Source organism: Aquarana catesbeiana, linkage group LG04 (assembly GCF_042186555.1).
Source record: "Aquarana catesbeiana isolate 2022-GZ linkage group LG04, ASM4218655v1, whole genome shotgun sequence".
Taxonomy (NCBI): domain Eukaryota; kingdom Metazoa; phylum Chordata; class Amphibia; order Anura; family Ranidae; genus Aquarana; species Aquarana catesbeiana.
Window position 1 is genome coordinate 463772956 of NC_133327.1, and position 18425 is coordinate 463791380.

Sequence of the window (18425 nt, forward strand, 5' to 3'; positions counted from 1 at the left end):
GCTTCTTCAAAATGTGGGTCTCAATGGCCAAACCGTTAAATTTAGCGTTTGTAAGGTAGGATGGAACACCGGACCTTGCGAGAGAAGGTCTGGACGTGGACCATGAGTCCCCTACCGCCATCTTTATGATCTCTGCAAACCAAGATCTCCTGGGCCACAAGAATCACCGACTTCCCTTCCTGCTTGATCCTGCAAAGAAGTCATGGAAGTAGCAGAACAGGAGGGAATACATAAATCAGTGAAAACTGATTTCATGGGCATACCAAGGCATCTGTTCCGCAAGCTAGCGGATCTTTTGTTCTTGACGCAAAGTTGTTGAACGTGGACGCAAACAGATCTAAGTCTGGAACCCCCCATCTTTGACATACTGTCAGAAAGATATCGGGGTGAAGAGACCATTCTCCCGGGAACAACTGCTGGCGACTCAAGTAGTCTGCCTGCCAATTCTCTATTCCTGGAATGAAGACTGTCGATAGGCAAGGTACATTGTTTTCTGCCCAAGTTAGGATATGATTCACCTCTCTCTGGGCCGCATGAGTTCTTGTGCCCCCTTGGTGCTTGATATAGGCCACTGCAGTGGCATCGTCGGATTTGATCCCGACAGGACAATTCCGTAACCTGAAGATCCAGGCCCTCAGGGCCAAGCGCGCTGTCCGAATTTCTAGAACATTGATGGGCAAGGTCATTTCTGATCTGGACCATTTCCCTTGGACATTCGTCTCTTCCAGGACTGCTCCCCAACCCTAAAGGTTGGCATCTGTTGTTACCACCTACCAGGTAATTGATAGGAAGGATTTTCCCTTCCGCAGATTTTTGGTTATCAACCACCAACTGAGGCTCTGGCGCACCTTTGGAGACAAACACATTGGGAGATCTAAAACTTGGACCTTCTTGTTCCAAGCCGATAGGATACTGTTTTGCAGCAGTCTCGAATTAAACTGAGTATAAGGAACGGCCTTGAATGAAGCCACCATCTTTCTCAACAATCTCATGCAAAGACGAATAGAAGGATTCTTCTTTGCCCTGGCTACCTGAATCAGCTCCCTTAGGATACTGATCTTCGCCTGGGGTAAGAACACCCTCTGCTGGACTGTATCTATGATCAGTATTCCAATCTCCTTGATGGTTTTAAGGAAGATTTTTCTAGGTTGAGAATCCAACCTAGGAATTCCAGGTAGTTGACCGTGGTGACCATACTTTGGTCTAAGCGGGTTACCGACTGGTCTATCAAGAGCAGATCATCTAGGTATGCTATAATCGTTATACCCTGGGCCCTTAATCTGGCTAGAGGAGGGGCCAGGACCTTTGTAAACACATGAGGTGTGGTAGCTAGACCGAAAGGCAGAGCTACAAGCTGGAAATGAAGATTTTCTACCTCTAAGTGTAGATATTTCTGCCGAGTGGGGAAAATCGGCACATGGAGGTATGCATCCTTGATGTCGATTGACGCCAGAAGTTCTCCTCCTTGTAGGATGGTGACTACTGATCGGAATGACTCCATGCGAAAAGAGCGGATATTCGGGAACCGGTTTAGATCTTTGAGATCTAGACTAGGTCTGACATCTCCATTTGGTTTTGGTACCGTGAAAAGTTTTGAATAAAACCCTAATCCTTGCTCTTCTATGGGGACCACCGATATCACCTTTTGAGACAAAAGATGGTCCAATGCTTGAAAGAGAGACTTCTTTTTCTCTGGATCCTTGAGAACGTTTCATCTGAGAAAATGAGGAAACGGGGACTCTCGGAACTCTAGTTTGTACCCTAGAGTAATTGAGGAAGCCACCCATTTGTCTTGACACTCTTCCTGCCAGACCCTTGAGAATCACAGAAGTTATCCCCCCACTCGAGCGAGCGGGGGCGCCCCTTCATAAGGAGGCTTTAGTATTTTGTTTTGTAGGTTTCCTTCCCCAGAACTTCTTTTGTCCCTGGGGTTGACCCTGAGGTTTACCTCTTGAATCTGACGGTGGAGGCGGTTGAAACTGCCTGGAGGGTGATGCTCCTGGCACTGGGGAAGAGGCTTGTTTAAATGAAATACTCCTTTTCCTAACTGGCAAAAGGGTACTTTTCCCATTAGAAATTCTTTGGATGTACTTATCCTGATCATCCCCAAACAGCCGTTCACCGCGAAAAGGAAAACTAGCCAGGAGCTTTTTGCAGGGCACTTCGGCTGAGCAATTTTTCAACCATAGTATTCTACGCATATGCACCGGCCCAAGCGTAAGGCCTGGAGAATAGAATCTCTCATAGCGTCTATTGCAAAACATAATGCCCCTGGTAGCTCGGCCAAATCTTGGGCCTGCTGATCATGAATAATCTCGAGCACCTGTTTAAACTGGTCTCTCAAGGATTGACACACACCAATTGCTGCCAGCGCAGGCTGAGTCACTGAACCTGCCAGAGAACAAGTGTTTTTTAATAGTAATTCCAACTTCTTATCCGTTGGATCCCTAAGCATTTGAGCATTGTCTACTGGACAAGTCAAACTTTTATTCACAGAGGATATAGCAGCGTCAATTGCTGGTATCTCCCATTTTTTATTAAACTTTTCCTCCATAGGATAAAGTGTTGCAAACTTTTTAGGAGGATAAAAATGCTTATCTGGGTGATCCCACTCAGAATACACAAGCTTATCCAGCAAAGAATGGATAGAAAAGGCATACACAGCTTGGGGAGGCTTTAACAAACCCAAACAAGAAGTAGGTTTATCAACTGACACAGTTAAGGGTAGCATAAATGTGAAGCGGACCAATTCAGTAAGAGATTGTACCATCAGTCTTTCAGATTGTGAACCTGATCCCTCTGCATCTGACCCCTCAGGAGAGGAGTCATCAGCCTCTTCCCGGGCCCCTGAGAAAAACTCATCTGCCGCCCCCGGTTCCTCAGTCTGAGGGTCCTGGGGAATGGAATGGGCTTGTGATAGAGACAGAGTTACCTGCATTGTTCCTGATCAAGCCTCCCATTTGTCTGCCCTGCTTTGTTAATCTGGATTTCCCTATGTATGACCTGGATCGGATATTGGACTAATCCCTGAACTCTGCCTGCCTTTTACCTGGACTGTTATTGGATCGGATATTGGACTATTCCCTGAACTCAGCCTGCCCTTTACCTGGACTGTCATAGAACCACGCTATCTGTCTGCTAAACTTCCACACAGGTTGATCTGCGCAGTCAGCTCTGCATAACAAAAAAAAAAAAATGAACTCTATAGAACCCGTCGCATCCCAGTGACGTCACAGCTCCGCGCCTGCTTTCCATCAGTGTCTCAGGCCTCGCTTTGGAACCTCATCACCGCGGCCGGCTTCAGCGGTGTTCGGGCACAGCCGCACGCACAGCAGGACTCAGCGCCAGTTAGTGACAGACCTGACGGACCCCTCTCCTCCTGGACTTCTAGTTACATTACATGCTTAATGTTAATCTACAAAATGTGAGTGTTTTGCACAGAGTTTTTATTAAAATTGGTTTTAATACTGCACTTAGAGGCGCCTCCTCTCCTTGTGTTCTTTTGCAGATTATTGGGGCTTAGGTTCAGCTCTTCCAGGAAGGCAGCCATTAGTGTGGACTTCGAAATACTTGTTTGAACGTTTTATTTAGTCCCCTTTTTTTCCCCACATAGACTTTTGATGGACTTTATCAATTATCACCTCCTGCCATCTACATAATGGGTACATAGGAATGCCCAGCAATTTTGCGCCTTTACTTGCCTACAGGGAATGGAATGGGACCTATCGTGCTTAGTGCCACTCTGGGATGCGATTAAAGCCGCTAACCTCTGCTCCAATCCTAATGTGGTTGAGGAAAAAATGTCTTCAGTAACAGACAGGGGCTGCAGTGTTGGAAACAGTTGCTCCACCTGATGTCCCTTTTGGCTCTCTCTGACCAGCCACTACAGATCTCTCAGGGGAGGATGTCATTTTAGAGATGATTGTAGGCTTTTTTGAGCTTGAAGGAGTCCCTCTTGAGCCCTTTTTTGTGGTGTTTTTACCCCCTCTTCTGACCATAGCTCGATGCACAAATGCAGAGGTACTACCAGAAGAAATCGCATTCACTGCTTGAGCAATAGTCCAGCAACTGCCGCTGCTATTAACGCTCAGCCTGATGCTTTTAGTAAATGTGCTAAGGGAATGCTCTTATATGCCCCTTTTTGCTCTTGTGTCCCTCCGACAGCTGTAGCCAGCAAATAATGGAGCTTTTAAAACCTACTCCTGCACTGGGCGTTGCTGCACGCCAACTTCATGCTAAGCCCCACCCCCTCTCTTTTCAAAAAGAGCGTTGTCCTGCGTGGCCGCGGGCTTCCGATCCGACGGGATCGGCTTGTGTGTGTGTGCGTGTGGGGGTTGGCGAGGAGGATATCTGGTAATCCAACCGCCGTGCAGGGACGGTATAAAATGGAAAAAACTTAAGGCTGAAAAAAACCAAAACCACTGGATCCCATGGTCTAGCTCTCTAGAAAGAGAAGCGTTACGGGCTAAACCTCATTTCTTCCGGCACGAGGCCCATTCAATTCGGCCTAAAAAGACAATTTTAATGGATCTGGCTGCATAGCTAGCCCCAGCAAGGATTGCTCCAGTGGTGCTCAGCACAGCACAGCACATCTTTACTCGTGACCAACACCTTAGACACTGGTGAAAAAACTGAGGTACTCCCAGTAGTGGGGGGGGGGGGGGGTTTATATAGGGAGTGGATTTCCTGTCTTAGGGTGTGCCAGTGTCCATCACCTGAAGGTGGCCTATAACCCATATAGTAATTACTATGGCTCGGTGTCCCGTGATGTACGATTAAGAAGCAGAAGTCAACTGAGCAACTTTCGCATAAAGGTTATCCCATATGCGAGGCGTGGCCCGGACTTGAAACCCACTATAAAGGCAATTTGGAACACCCTCCTTAATAAATCCCCCTAACTGCTGGCTTGAAGGTGGACTGGGTGCAATACGCCCTGAGGGACGTGCTGTGCCACGTCCATTTTTATACGATAAAGGACGAGATCCTTCAGCAGGCCTTGCAAAAGGGGTAGAAGGATTTTGATAGAGCTCGCATCCATGTCCTCCTGAATCAATCACACCCTACCTTGCAGATGCAGGCCCTGGTATGCCCCCTTTTGTTCATAACTTGCGCCAAGGGGGCCACTTATAAATGGGATTACCTCTCATCTACCAAATAAGGCTTACACACTTTATACAAGGACCAACTAAAAGGTCTTTTCCAATTTTTTGAAGCAGATGCAATTCAAGTCCTAAACTAGTTGGACTTCCCAGAGGTCACCCCCTGCAACAGCTTCAGACACTGCCTACAATGGGAACAGAGATCCAGACTATCACAATTCCACTGGGGGGGGGGAACCTCTGGGGGAATCTAGGATGGAAAAGGACCTGGGGGTCCTAGTAGATGATAGGCTCAGCAATGGCATGCAATGTCAAGCTGCTGCTAACAAAGCAAACAGAATATTAGCATGCATTAAAAAGGGGATCAACTCAAGAGATAAAAACGATAAATTCTCCAGCTCTACAAGACTCTGGTCTGGCCGCACCTAGAACATGCTGTGCAGTTCTGGGCACCAGTCCTCAGGAAGGATGTACTGGAAATGGAGCGAGTACAAAGAAGGGCAACTAAGCTAATAAAGGGTCTGGAGGATATTAATGAGGAAAGGTTGCGAGCACTGAACTTATTAACTCTGGAGAACAGACGCTTGAGAGGGGATATGATTTAAATTTCTAAATACGGTACTGGTGACCCCACAATAGGGTTAAAACTTTTTCGTGGAAGAGAGTTTAACAAGATACATGGCCACTCATTAAAATTAGAACAAAAGAGGTTTAACCTTAAACTATGTAGAGGGTTCTTTACTGTAAGAGCGGCAAGGATGTGGAATTCCCTTCCACAGGCGGTGGTCTCAGCGGCGAGCATCGATAGTTTCAAAAAACTGTTAGATAAGCACCTGAACAACCACAACATACAGGCATATACAATGTAATACTGACATATAATCACACACATAGGTTGGACTTGATGGTCTTTTTTAAATCTCAACTACTATGCAACTATGTAATGCCACCACCCCTTCCCTACAACAGAGGACAGTAAGGATTAGGCGCCACCCCTCTTCCCCTCTATCACACTGGTATCGCGTTCCATGTTTCTGAATAAGATATATATAGACATCTAGTCTATACTGAAGGTGTTGCCTTCACTCAGTTCACCCGTTCTCACTCAGTTTTGTGGTAAGAGTTACGGACAGTGATCCAACATCTGCTGAAATAAGTTATTTTCCACGCTATGGTAAAACAGGTGTGGCTACTGCCTACTCTCAAAGCTCCACAGAGTGATGTTGGTAAGAAAGATATAAGGAAAGGGGAGGTAAAATGGCACTGCCTAAATCTAATACGTGGTTGTGTTAAAAAAAGTTGAAAAAATAAACCGTTTAATAATGTGTCCTATCTCTTCAGATCACACAAACATAATTAGTGTTAAATTGTATGAGTACTCAATATAACATTTGCAATCCTGGATGGCTAATAAAAAGTTCCATAAACCAAAATATACACATAGAAAATGCTCAGTGTTCTTAATGTGGAAAAAGTGTCCATACAAAATATTTGTCCATAAAAACTGGATTATATTCCTTTCTCTATATACATACATACATACATATACACACACACACACACACACACACACACACAGTGCCTTGCAAACCAATTTACCAATTTTGTCACCTTACAGCATTTAGTTCAATGATTTTTTTAAATCTGAATATTTAATAGAACAGAACACTATAGTCTAAGTTGGTGAAGTAAAATTAGATAAATATATACATAAAACTATTTTTCAGAAATAAAAAAATGATAATTGGCATGTGCATATGTATTCACCCCCTTTGTTATGATGTCCATAAAAAGCTCTGGTACAACCAATTACCTTCAGAAGTCACATAATTAGTGAAATGTCTTCCACCTGTGTGCAATCTAAGTGTCACATGATCTGTCATTACATATACACGCCTTTTTGAAAGGCCCCAGAGGCTGCAACACGTAAAGCAAGAGGCACCACTATCCAAACACTGTCATGAAGACCAAGGAACTCTCCAAAACATGTAAGGGACAATTTTTTTGAGAAGTACAAGTCAGGGTTAGGTTATAAAAAAATAGGATTTTTTATAACAGCTTACCTGTAAAATCCTTTTCTTTTGATGTACATCATGGGACACAGAGCCTCAGTAATTACTGATGGGTTATATGGGTATCACAAGGTGATTGGACACTGGCCACACCCTAGACAGGAAGTTCAAACCCCTATATAACCCCTCCCCTTACTGGGGATACCTCAGTATTGTAGCAAAGCAATATAAGTGTATTAGAAGAGGGGCGGGACCTCTGTGTCCCGTGATGTACATCAAAAGAAAAGGATTTTTACAGGTAAACTGTTATAAAAAATCCTATTTTCTTTCTCGTACATCACGGGACACAGAGCCTAAGTAATTACTGATGGGACGTCCCAGAGCAATGCTATTTGAGGGGAGGGGACCACACAACGTAGGGTGTAATCAGACCTGAGGACCTTGTACTGCTGCCTGCAGCACACTACGCCCAAAGGCGATATCCTCATGCCTTCCCACATCCACCTGATAAAATTTGGTGAATGTATGGACTGAAGACCAGGTTGCGGCCCTGCAGATTTGAGCCATAGAGGCCCGGTGATGCACCACCCAAGAGGCACTAATCGCCCTTGTGGAGTGTGCCCTTATTTGAAAAGGTGGAATTTTTTGTTTCAAACTGTAATCCTGAATAATCATTTGTCGAATCCATTTCGAAAGGGTAGACTTTAACGCTGCCTGCCCTCTATTGGGACCTTCTGATAGTATGAACAAAACATCCGTTTTGCGAACTTGAGCAGTTGCTTCCAGATAGGCCTTGACTGCCCTTACTACATCCAAAGAATGTAGTGACCTTTCTTCCTTGGAACAGGGATCTGGAAAAAAGGAAGGCAGAACAATATCTTGGTTTAGATGGAAATCTGAAACCACCTTTGATAGAAAGCTAGGATGAGGGCGCAATACAACTCTATCCTTATGTATGATCAAATAAGGCTCTTTACAGGAAAGGGCTGCTAATTCTGATACGCTTCTAGCAGAAGAAATGGCTATCAGGAAAATTAATTTTCTTGTCAACAAGACCAAGGGAATCTGACGTATAAGTTCAAAAGGCTGTTTCTGTAAAACTGACAAAACCAAAATTCAAGTCCCAGGGGTTTAGGGGCGCCTTAACCGGAGGATTAAGACGCGTCACCCCCTGCATAAAGCTTCGGACCAAAGAATGTGAAGCAAGTGGCAGTTGAAATAATACTGATAAGGCCGAAACCTGGCCCTTGATGGTACTCAAGGCCAGCTTCATCTCTAATCCTATTTGTAGAAAGTCATAAATTCTACCTATGACATATTTTCTGGGATGCCAACCCCTGGCTTCACACCAGGATACATACATCTTCCAAACTCTATGATAAATCACTCTGGAAGCTGGCTTCCTTGCATTGATTAAGGTAGAGATCACAGGACCTGAAAGCCCACGACTCTTTAGAACGTGGGTTTCAATAGCCAAATCGTCAAATTTAGAGTTTGTAAGGCAGGATGGAACACTGGACCTTGTGATAACAGGTCTGGACGTGACGGTAGAGTCCACGGGGAACCCACTGTCATTCTTACTATCTTTGCATACCAAGTTCTTCTGGGCCACGCTGGGGCTACCAGAAGTACCGACTTCTTCTCCTGCCGGATCCTGCGAAGGAGCCGTGGTAGTAGCATAATAGGAGGAAACGCATAAATCAGTGAGAACTGATGCCACGGAATCACCAACGCATCCGTCCCGTATGCAAGAGGATCCCTTGTTCTTGTCACAAACTTGTCGACCTTTTTGTTGACCCTGGATGCAAAGAGATCTACATCTGGTACCCCCCATCTTTGGCATATGGCCCAAAAGACATCGGGGTGAAGAGACCATTCCCCCGGGACTAACCGCTGGCGACTCAAATAGTCCGCCTGCCAGTTCTCTATCCCTGGAATGAAAACTGCCGATATGCATGGCACATGCTTTTCTGCCCAGACTAAAATCTGGTTCACTTCTGAGCTGCACGACTCCTGGTGCCTCCTTGATGGTCGATATAAGCCACTGCTGTGGCATTGTCGGACTGGATCCTGACAGGGCAACCCTGTAGCCTGAGAGTCCAGGCCCTTAGGGCTAGATACGCCGCAAGGATCTCCAGTATGTTGATGGGTAAGGTCTTCTTGATTTCGGACCATTCCCCCTGGATCGCAGACTGTTCCAGGACTGCTCCCCAACCCGAAAGACTGGCATCCGTTGTTACAACTGTCCAGGTAACCGGTAAAAAGGATTTCCCTTTCTGCAGGCTTTCGGGTATTAACCACCAACTGAGGCTCTGACGCACTGTAGGAGACAGGTGCATCGGAAAATCTAATGCCTGTACCTTCTTGTTCCAAGCAGACAGGATACTGTATTGCAGCAGTCTTGAATGAAACCGAGCATAGGGAACTGCTTCGAATGAAGCCACCATCTTTCCCAGCAGTCTCATACAAAGACGGACAGAAGGACCCTTTTTGGTCCTGACTACCTGAATCAGCTCTCTTAAGGCACTGATCTTTGCCTGAGGTAAAAATACCTTCTCTTGGCTTGTATCTATGACCAGGCCCAAATACTCTAGTCTTCTTACTGGTTTTAAGAAAGACTTTTCTAGGTTGAGAATCCAACCTAGGTATTCCAAGTAGTTGACTGTGGTCACCAAGTTCTGGCTTAAGCAGGCTACCGACCGGTCTATCAAGAGCAGGTCGTCTAGGTATGCTATGACAGTTATACCTTAGGCCCTTAATCTAGCCAGAGGAGGAGCCAAGATCTTTGTAAACACCCGAGGTGCAGTGGCTAGCCCGAAAGGCAGGGCTACAAACTGAAAATGGTGTTTTTCTATTTCGAAACGCAAGTACTTTTGATGAGCAGGGAAAATGGGTACATGCAGGTAGGCATCCTTGATGTCTATTGACGCCAGAAATTCTCCTCCTTGTAGGATGGAGACTACTGACCGAATTGATTCCATGGGAAAAGATCGAATCTTTAGGAATCGGTGTAGATCCTTTAGATCCAGGATGGGTCTGACATCTCCATTTGGTTTTCGAACCGTGAAAAGGTTGGAATAAAATCCCAATCCCTGTTCTTCCGTGGGAACCACCATGATGACCTTTTGCGACAATAGTCGCTCCAATGCTAGAAGGAGCGACTGCTTTTGATCTGAGGAAACGAGGAGGGGACATTTGATCTGAGGAAACGAGGAGAGGGGAATTCTCGGAACTCCAGTTTGTAACCTACAGTTACCGTGGAGATTACCCATCTGTTCTGGAAATCCTCCTGCCAGAGCTTTGAGAACTGTAGCAGTCTTCCCCCCACCCGAGCGAGCGGGGGCGCTCCTTCATAAAGATGCTTTAGCGTCTTGTCTAGTAGGCTTCTTCCCCCAGGACTTCTTTTGTCCCTGGGGTCGACTCTGAAATTTATTTCTTGAACCTGACGGAGGAGGCCATCGCGACTGCCTGGAGGCTGATGCTCCTGGCACTGGGGAAAGAGCCCGTTTAAAAGAGGGACGCTTACTCCTTTTCTTAACAGGTAAGAGAGTGCTTTCCCCACTAGAGATCTTTTGGATATAGTTGTTCAAATCCTCTCCAAACAGCCTAGCACCACGAAATGGAAATCCAGCCAGAAGCTTCTTACATGGTGCTTCGGCTGACCAATTTTTTAACCATAAGATTCTGCGCATATGCACCAACCCAAGCGAAAGGCGAGAGGTTTGGATGATAGAATCTCTGATAGCGTCAACAGCAAAACATAAGGCCGCTGGAAGGTTGGCCAACCCCCGGGCCTGCTGTTCAGGTAGAACTTTGAGGACCTGTTTAACATGGTCTCTCAAGTATTGACGGACCCTGATCGCTGCTACTGCAGGTTGAGCTACTGAACCCGCTAAGGAAAAAATATTTTTTAACAGGGATTCCATCTTTTTATCAATTGGATCCCTGAGCATTGTCGACAGGACAAGTCAGACTTTTATTTACGGAGGAAATGGCGGCGTCAACTGCTGGTATACCCCACATTTTTCTAAACTTTTCTTGCATAGGATAAAGTGTTGAAAACTTTTTAGGCGGAAAAAAACGTTTATCTGGGTGATCCCACTCAGAATAAATTAGCTTTTCTAGTAAATTATGAACAGGAAAAGCATGTGTTGTTTGAGGAGGCTTCAGTGAACCCAAAGAAGAGGAGGGTTCTTTAAATGACTCAGATACGGGCAACTTAAATGTGGAATGGACCAACCCGGCAAGGATCTGTACTAACACCTTCTCATCCTGAGAAGCTGAAGAGGGTCCCTCTCCACTTGATTCCTCAGAAGAGGAATCATCAGTCCCATCCCGATCCTCTGAAAGGGATTACTCTCCTTTTTCCCCCAGAGTTCCTCTGCTTGAGGGTCCTGGGTAACAGAGGGAGACCTAGTGCGTTTTCTTCCACTGAGTGAAGACGCAATTAAGGCCATTAGTCTTTCCTCTAGTCCATTAATGGTTGAGGAAAAAACCTCCTGCGTAATGTATACAGGGGCTGAAGTGCCAGAAGCAGATGCAGCCCCTGAGCCCGACGGCTCAACCTGTCCAGTCATCCCAGATCCTTCAGGGGGGGAAGGTACTGCAGAAGTGGGGTCCTCAGAGCCCGAGGGAGATCCCCTAGAGCCTATGGTTTTTGGGGTATTCGTACCTCTTCTACCCATAGTGCAAAGCAACAAGGTGGAGGTATCACACAAATGAAACACTGACTGCTGAGCGATGTAGTACAGCAACTGCCGCTGCTACCAATGCCCAGTCTAGTGTTTCTAAGTAAATGCTGCCCGGGAGAATGCTTGCATCCCACCTTACATGCGACCGTCAGCTCTGTGTCCCTCCATAGGCTGTGTGCACCTGAAAAGTGTGCTCCTTATAGCCTGTGCAGCCGGCGATGTGGGCGTCTAAGCACGCCGGACGTCGCGCTAATGCTCCGCCCCCCCCACCGACTACCCCTCCCGCCCCCCTCGTTTTTTTTTCAAAAATGTGCACTTTCCCACGCGAGCCAATCCTCCGGGACAAGCATGGAGGGGAGGCTGGGGTGGAGGACAGGAGAGGGGCTGGCAGATGAGGAACCTGCCAATAGCAATGGTGGCGGTGGCGCAATATACTACCGCTTTTCAGGCCACCCCGTCCCCCTTAACCTCGGGGGGAATATCCCTGAGGAAAGAGCCCCCCATCCCATCCTACCTGGAGCTCGGCTGGAGGAGATGTACTGCGTGGACACTGAGACAGACAGATCAAGCATGAGAAGGTATGTGCTCTTGGCATCCCCCGGTGGCGACAATAGGCATAGCATACATTTACTTAAAGGTGAAACCTACTAGAATTAAAACATTCTGAGGAATCTCCCTTACCTTATCCAGCTGCAGGGTTCTGTTTATACAGACCCAATCTTCACCTCTCACGGTGGGCTCCGTTTGGAAAACCTTCAGAGACAGGGGCCCCCTAGAAGAGGAGGATCCGCAGTTCTGGGCCCGTAAAGCACCCCGCCAGGGATATGTCTAGAAAAACCAAATACTGGATCCCGGGTTCCAGCTCTCTAAAAAGAGAAGCGATACAGGTAAGACCTTGTTTCTTCGGACACGAGGCCCGGGTACCATCCAATTCGGCCTAGAAAGGACACTTTGAAATGGATCCGGTTTGCATGGCTTGCCCCAGTATAGGATATTCCCTTTGGAGCTCAGCACAGCACATCTTTACAGGTGACCAACACCTAAGACACTGGCGAAAAAACTGAGGTATCCCCAGTAAGGGGAGGGGTTATATAGGGGGTTGAACTTCCTGTCTAGAGTGTGGCCAGTGTCCAATCACCTTGTGATACCCATATAACCCATCAGTAATTCTTGAGGCTCTGTGTCCCGTGATGTACGAGAAAGAAAATATCCAAATCTTTGATGATCCTTAGGAGCACCATCAAATCTATCATAACAAAATGGAAAGAACATGGCACAAGAACATGGCATACCTAAAACCGATACATTTTTCCTTCTGTGCGATTTGAGCCCATAAAAAATGAATGGGCTAAAATCACATTGCAAAGAATCGCATGTGATTTGAACAGAATGTGGTGTGACTCCTGTCCATAGCGCATGCGGTTTTCCGCACCACTTCTGTGTGAGCCCAGGCTTGACAGCCCCACTCTCTTAAAGGGAAAGAATGAAACACAATTTTTGGTCACATATATATTTGGATTATGGGAAACACAATTTGGTGTTAGCTGCTCTCATCCTTTAGTATCAGGTAGGGATTGCGGAGCATAGGCCACGTTATTAATACAACAATATGCTGACTTCCTCGACATCAGACTAGGTACCCAAGTACAATATGGCTGAACTCCAAGACTACCTAAATGGACACAGATGACTTATAGGTAAAGCTCTACCACTCCTAGTGAACCAGGTTTCCTTTCCAGGGAAAAGCAGGACCAATGTAACAAAGCCCATCCACCCTGATGCATTCTTCTCCACATTCTCCCCTCCCCTGATGATCCGCTGGTGCACTACATTACATTGAGGAGTGCTTCCATCAACATCTCTGATAACAGGTGTCACTTTATTTTCCCTCCGAAAGAAAAAAACCTAAGCCCAAAACTAAATGGATGTCACAGAAACTCACAGGCTTCTAGCCCATCTGATATCAGACATGACTGTCGACCATGAGAATCACTAGTGTAATTACAAAAGTGACTTTGGAACATACTTTATGGAACATTCTGTACAACTGTATCTCCTGGCCTTGGTCTATTTCAAGTAATGTATCACCATTTCTCAGCTATGACTAAAGCCACGTACACACGGGCGGACTTTTCGACCAGGCTGGTCCGACGGACTTTCAATGGACTTTTGACGGACTTCCGACTGACTTTTTATGGAACAGACTTGCCTAGACACGATCACACCAAGTCAGACGGATTCGTATGTGATGACGTACACCGGACTAAAATAAGGAAGTTGATAGCCAGTAGCCAATAGCTGCCCTAGCGTCGGTTTTTGTCCGTCGGACTAGAACGCAGACAAGCGGATTTCTGGGTCCGGCGGAGTTACGACGTAAAGATTTGAAGCATGTTCCAAATCTAAAGTTTGTCAGATTTTCGACTGGAAAAGTCAGCTGAAGCTCACACACGATCGGATTGTCCGTTGGACCAGTCTGGTCGAAAAGTCTGACCGTGCCAAATGCCAAAAAAAGGTCCACTTTTGCAAATGCCAAAAAAAGGTCCACTTTTTTGTTTTCAAATAGTTTTATTGAGAGTAACAAAGTCAGTACACAAAATAGATATAAATATACATCCTTCAGAGTCATAGGGACATCCTTTAAAACAACATAATGAGGTGTAGGCATGTTAGGCTATAAGACCGTCCTGAATTCACAGTGGCCCTTTGCATTTTGTTCATGACTCACATTAAATTATCACCCTAAAAAGGTCCACTTTAAAGGGTTTGCGGAACTAGCTTGGCCTATATCAGCCTTTTTCAACCAGGGCGCCAAGGTTTCTTCAGGGATGCCTTGGCAACATGCCTAAAAATTGACCCAAATATTGTCAACAAGCCAGCAAGTTGGTCAAGACTGCTTTTTTTGTTACACAAAGCCAAAGATTTTTATTGTGCAGCATTGGAACCTTGGGAACTGTGCGGGTCAGCCACCAGCATCCTAATAGCCTATGATCTCATCAGTTGATAAGGAGGATGTGGGAGATAACCCTATTTGAGAACAGTATGTGTATCTACTTATATTTAAGGTTTACTGGTTATTTATTGTCTCACTTTCTACCTAACTGGCCAAAGTTCTCAGATGACAGTCAACAAACCAAGCAAAATCCAATGCGCGTGGAGCTTCAAGTACAAATGTGCAAGCTAGGGTCACTCCAATCCTTTGGTTTACTTAGGTTTAGAAACCTTGTACAGTCTTTTACCAGACACCTACTGCAATACAAGAAACTGCACCCTTGAAATCATGACATGAAGAGCTGGCACAAGGGGGGGGGGCAGAGAGGCAGTTGCCTTGGGTGCAGTGTTTTCAGGCGGGTTGCTTGACAAGTTCCCTCAGGATCCACTGCTACAAGCTGAGAAGGGACATTAAGGAGAGTACCAGAAAGTATTTATTATCAACAGGTCCAGCAGGCAAGCAGTGGGGGGTTAAGTGAATGGGGAGGTCCTGAGAAGGGCGAAGGCGGTGAACTACTGGGGAGGATATGCAAATCTGGGCTTGGTAAAACAGTGGTTTGGCTTCTTTTTAACATGCATCCTAATTAGGCTCATGTTTGAGGTACTTCATTGTGCGGCTTAGGCTAACACCGTAGCTGGACAAGGTACCCAGAGCTCCTCTCAACCAGGAGAAAGTTGCATAATAAATATTGCTGCTGTCAGTGCTAAACTATATATCCCTCAGATGTCCCCCTGCCTTCTAAATTCAAGGCTGAGTGTCTCCTTTAAATCCCTGTTGAAGGGGCAGTACTGCCCAGGTCAAGTGTGAGCTGAATGCTGGCTGGGCTCTGCTGTCTCTGGTTACCGATTTGCACACACTTGTTGATTTAGCACATCTGCTCTTAGTTTGCCTAGTTTTTTTAAATATAAATAGGATTTATGATCTTGTAGCAATGTCAGTTCCATCAGTAAAGTTGGCCACACACATAGCTAGATTTAATCTGTCAGATCAGCAAAATTTGGCAGCTCTTGCGTGTACAAGGGTCTACCTGAAAAATCTAGATAATATTCACTCTGCCCCTACTAATACAAAGTAATCCTTATCTACGAGATCCAATCTAATATATTCTGTGTGAATGTCACACGAACAGGAACATACATCAAAAAAGGGGGAGGGGGTGGGTTTTTGACAGTCTGGCAACTTCACCCTGGGCACTAGATGACCTTGTCTTGACACTGATGACACTGCTTCTAAATCTTCGACTATAGCTTTAGTTAAAAACAAAATAGAACCATGGGCATTTTTGTTTTTCTTTAACTTTGAATAGAGCAAAGGAGGGTTATAACACCTGTCAGATTTTTTTTGCCATCTGTGTCCCATAGCGGAGATTTCCCGTCACTTCCTGTCCCATAGCCAAACAGGAAGTGAGAGGAAATCTCTGCAAATTAAGGGAATTCCTTGGGGACCCCCAGGTCACCAGAACTAGTGTCCCCATTGGAAGATTTCCCCTCTTACTTTTCTGGGGACAACCCAAAATTTGGGATTTTTTTTTACTTTCACTGATAATGGCAAACAGGACAAATAGAGAGGGTGAATCTCCAATAAAGACTGCAGTAAAAACTGACAGGGGTTCTAACCTCTCTCCACAACTAAAAAAAAAAGTTTTGCCCTTAGTTATACTTTAAGTGTAGAAAAATGTACAGTACTTTAAACACTTCACACCCATAGAACATCATATGACGTCCTAGTATCAAAATTTTCAGGCGACATTTCGCAATGTTGCAGTCCCGCTAAAAATCACTGATCGCCGCCATTACTAGTAAAAAATAAAATAAAAATGCCATAAATGTATCCCCTATTTTATAGGCACTATAACTTTTGCGCAAACCAATCTATATACGCTTATTTTTTTTTTTTTTTTTACTAAAAAAGTGTAGCAGAATACAAATTGGCCTAAATTGATGAAGATATTAGATTTTTTATATTTTTTTTATTGGGTATGTTTTATAGCAGAAAATAAAAAATATATATTTTTTTTCAAAATTTTAGTTTTTTTTTTTTAAATTTATTTTTATTATAGGGCAAAAAATAAAAACAGCAGAGGTGATCAAATACCACCAAAAGAAAGCTCTATTTGTGGGAAAAAATAGTACATCAAATTTACTTGTGTAGAGTTTTGCACAACCACGCAACTGTCAACCAAAATAACGCAGTGCTGTATCGTAAAAAACGACCTGATCATTAAGGGGGTAAATCCTTCAGGGGCTAAAGTGGTTAAAAAGTCGCCTATAGAGATTTTTAGGTACTGTAGTTTAGCACCATTCCGCAGGCATACTCCATTTTAAAGCGTGACATGTTAGGTAGATATTTACTCAGCGTGACATCTTTTATATTTTAGCAAAAAACTGAGTATTACTGTATATTGTGGTCACTGAAACTCATTAAGTTTTTTCCTCCAAAAAATTGAGTTTGAAAAACCATTGAGCAAACACCGATTTCAAGGAAGCAGCTTCTGAAGGTTTTTTTTTTTTTTTTTTTTTTTTTTTAACTGAATGCAAAGAATACATTAGAGAAAAAAAAATATTTTCCTTTAGAACCACTAAAATATTATAATTTCTTACCCGGTTCTCTCTCTTCGTTCATATACAACTTCTTCTTCTGATGTTTTAAATAACCTCTGTTGCTTTCTGCACAAATAAAAAAATATATATGATTTTACTATAAATCTGATGCTTATTTTAGCAAAAATCCAAAACAAGCAAGTGGACGGTAGTGTGCAGTGTAGTTTTCAAAAGTAATTGAGAAAAAAAAATGAATTCTAAAAACTTCAGATTTGCTGAACTGCAGTGTATACACAGCCATGGCCAAAAGTTGAGAATGACACAAATATTCATTTTCACAAAGTCTGCTGCCTCAGTTTTTATGATGGCAATTTGATCAGATGATTTGTAATTAATTGCAAAGTTCCTCCACGTCATGAAAATGAATCCCAAAAAACATTTCCACTGTATTTCAGCCCTGACACAAAAAGACGAGCTGACATCATGTCAGTGATTCTCTCATTAACACAGGTGTCAGTGTCAACGAGGACAAGACTGGAAATCACTCATACGGGAAAGGGTGGATCACGGGGGATGGGGCGGAGCGTCGCTACGTAGGAGAGCTCCGTAGGAGGCCTGGCGCCACTGCTCCCCCCGCACACCCGCTCAACAGAGAGGAGGAGGCTAGGAAGCCGCAAAGACGCCGGCACCGTGAGATGCTACCGATGCGGCCCGGAATGAGATAGAGAGGGGAAGCCGCTCGCCCCTCGCTGCCGCTGCGAATCACAGCACTGCCGCTGACACTGACACCTGGAGCTTGGAGCTCCGAAGCAACGGACAGGGAGGAGACCGCGAACGGCTTTGGAGGCACAGGTTGGCTTAACAACAGCAAGGTAACGCTGCAGCTGGAGGGGGGTGAGCCAGCAAGGGGATACACTGAAATAGTAGCAGGGAGAGGTGAGAGATGATGATAGCTCAGTATATGCTGATACCCCCCCTGGTGTCCCTCCTGCTCCCCTATTGAAGTGTCTATGGTGGGAAAGCAGCCGGAAAACAGGGTAAGAATTCAAACTGTAATCTTGATATAAAACTAACCCTGCTATATACTATTGAGA

General features: G+C 44.9%; 1 protein-coding gene across 1 annotated transcript in view; it reads right to left on the reverse strand.

Moving 5' to 3' along the window:
• The window catches only part of CEBPZ (CCAAT enhancer binding protein zeta), a 259115-nt gene that overhangs the window by 90232 nt on the left and 150458 nt on the right, over positions 1–18425 (reverse strand). The window contains exon 8 of the mRNA XM_073627558.1: positions 17392–17457. Within this exon, the coding sequence (XP_073483659.1) occupies positions 17392–17457 (66 nt within the window). The remainder of the gene's footprint in view (positions 1–17391; positions 17458–18425) is intronic.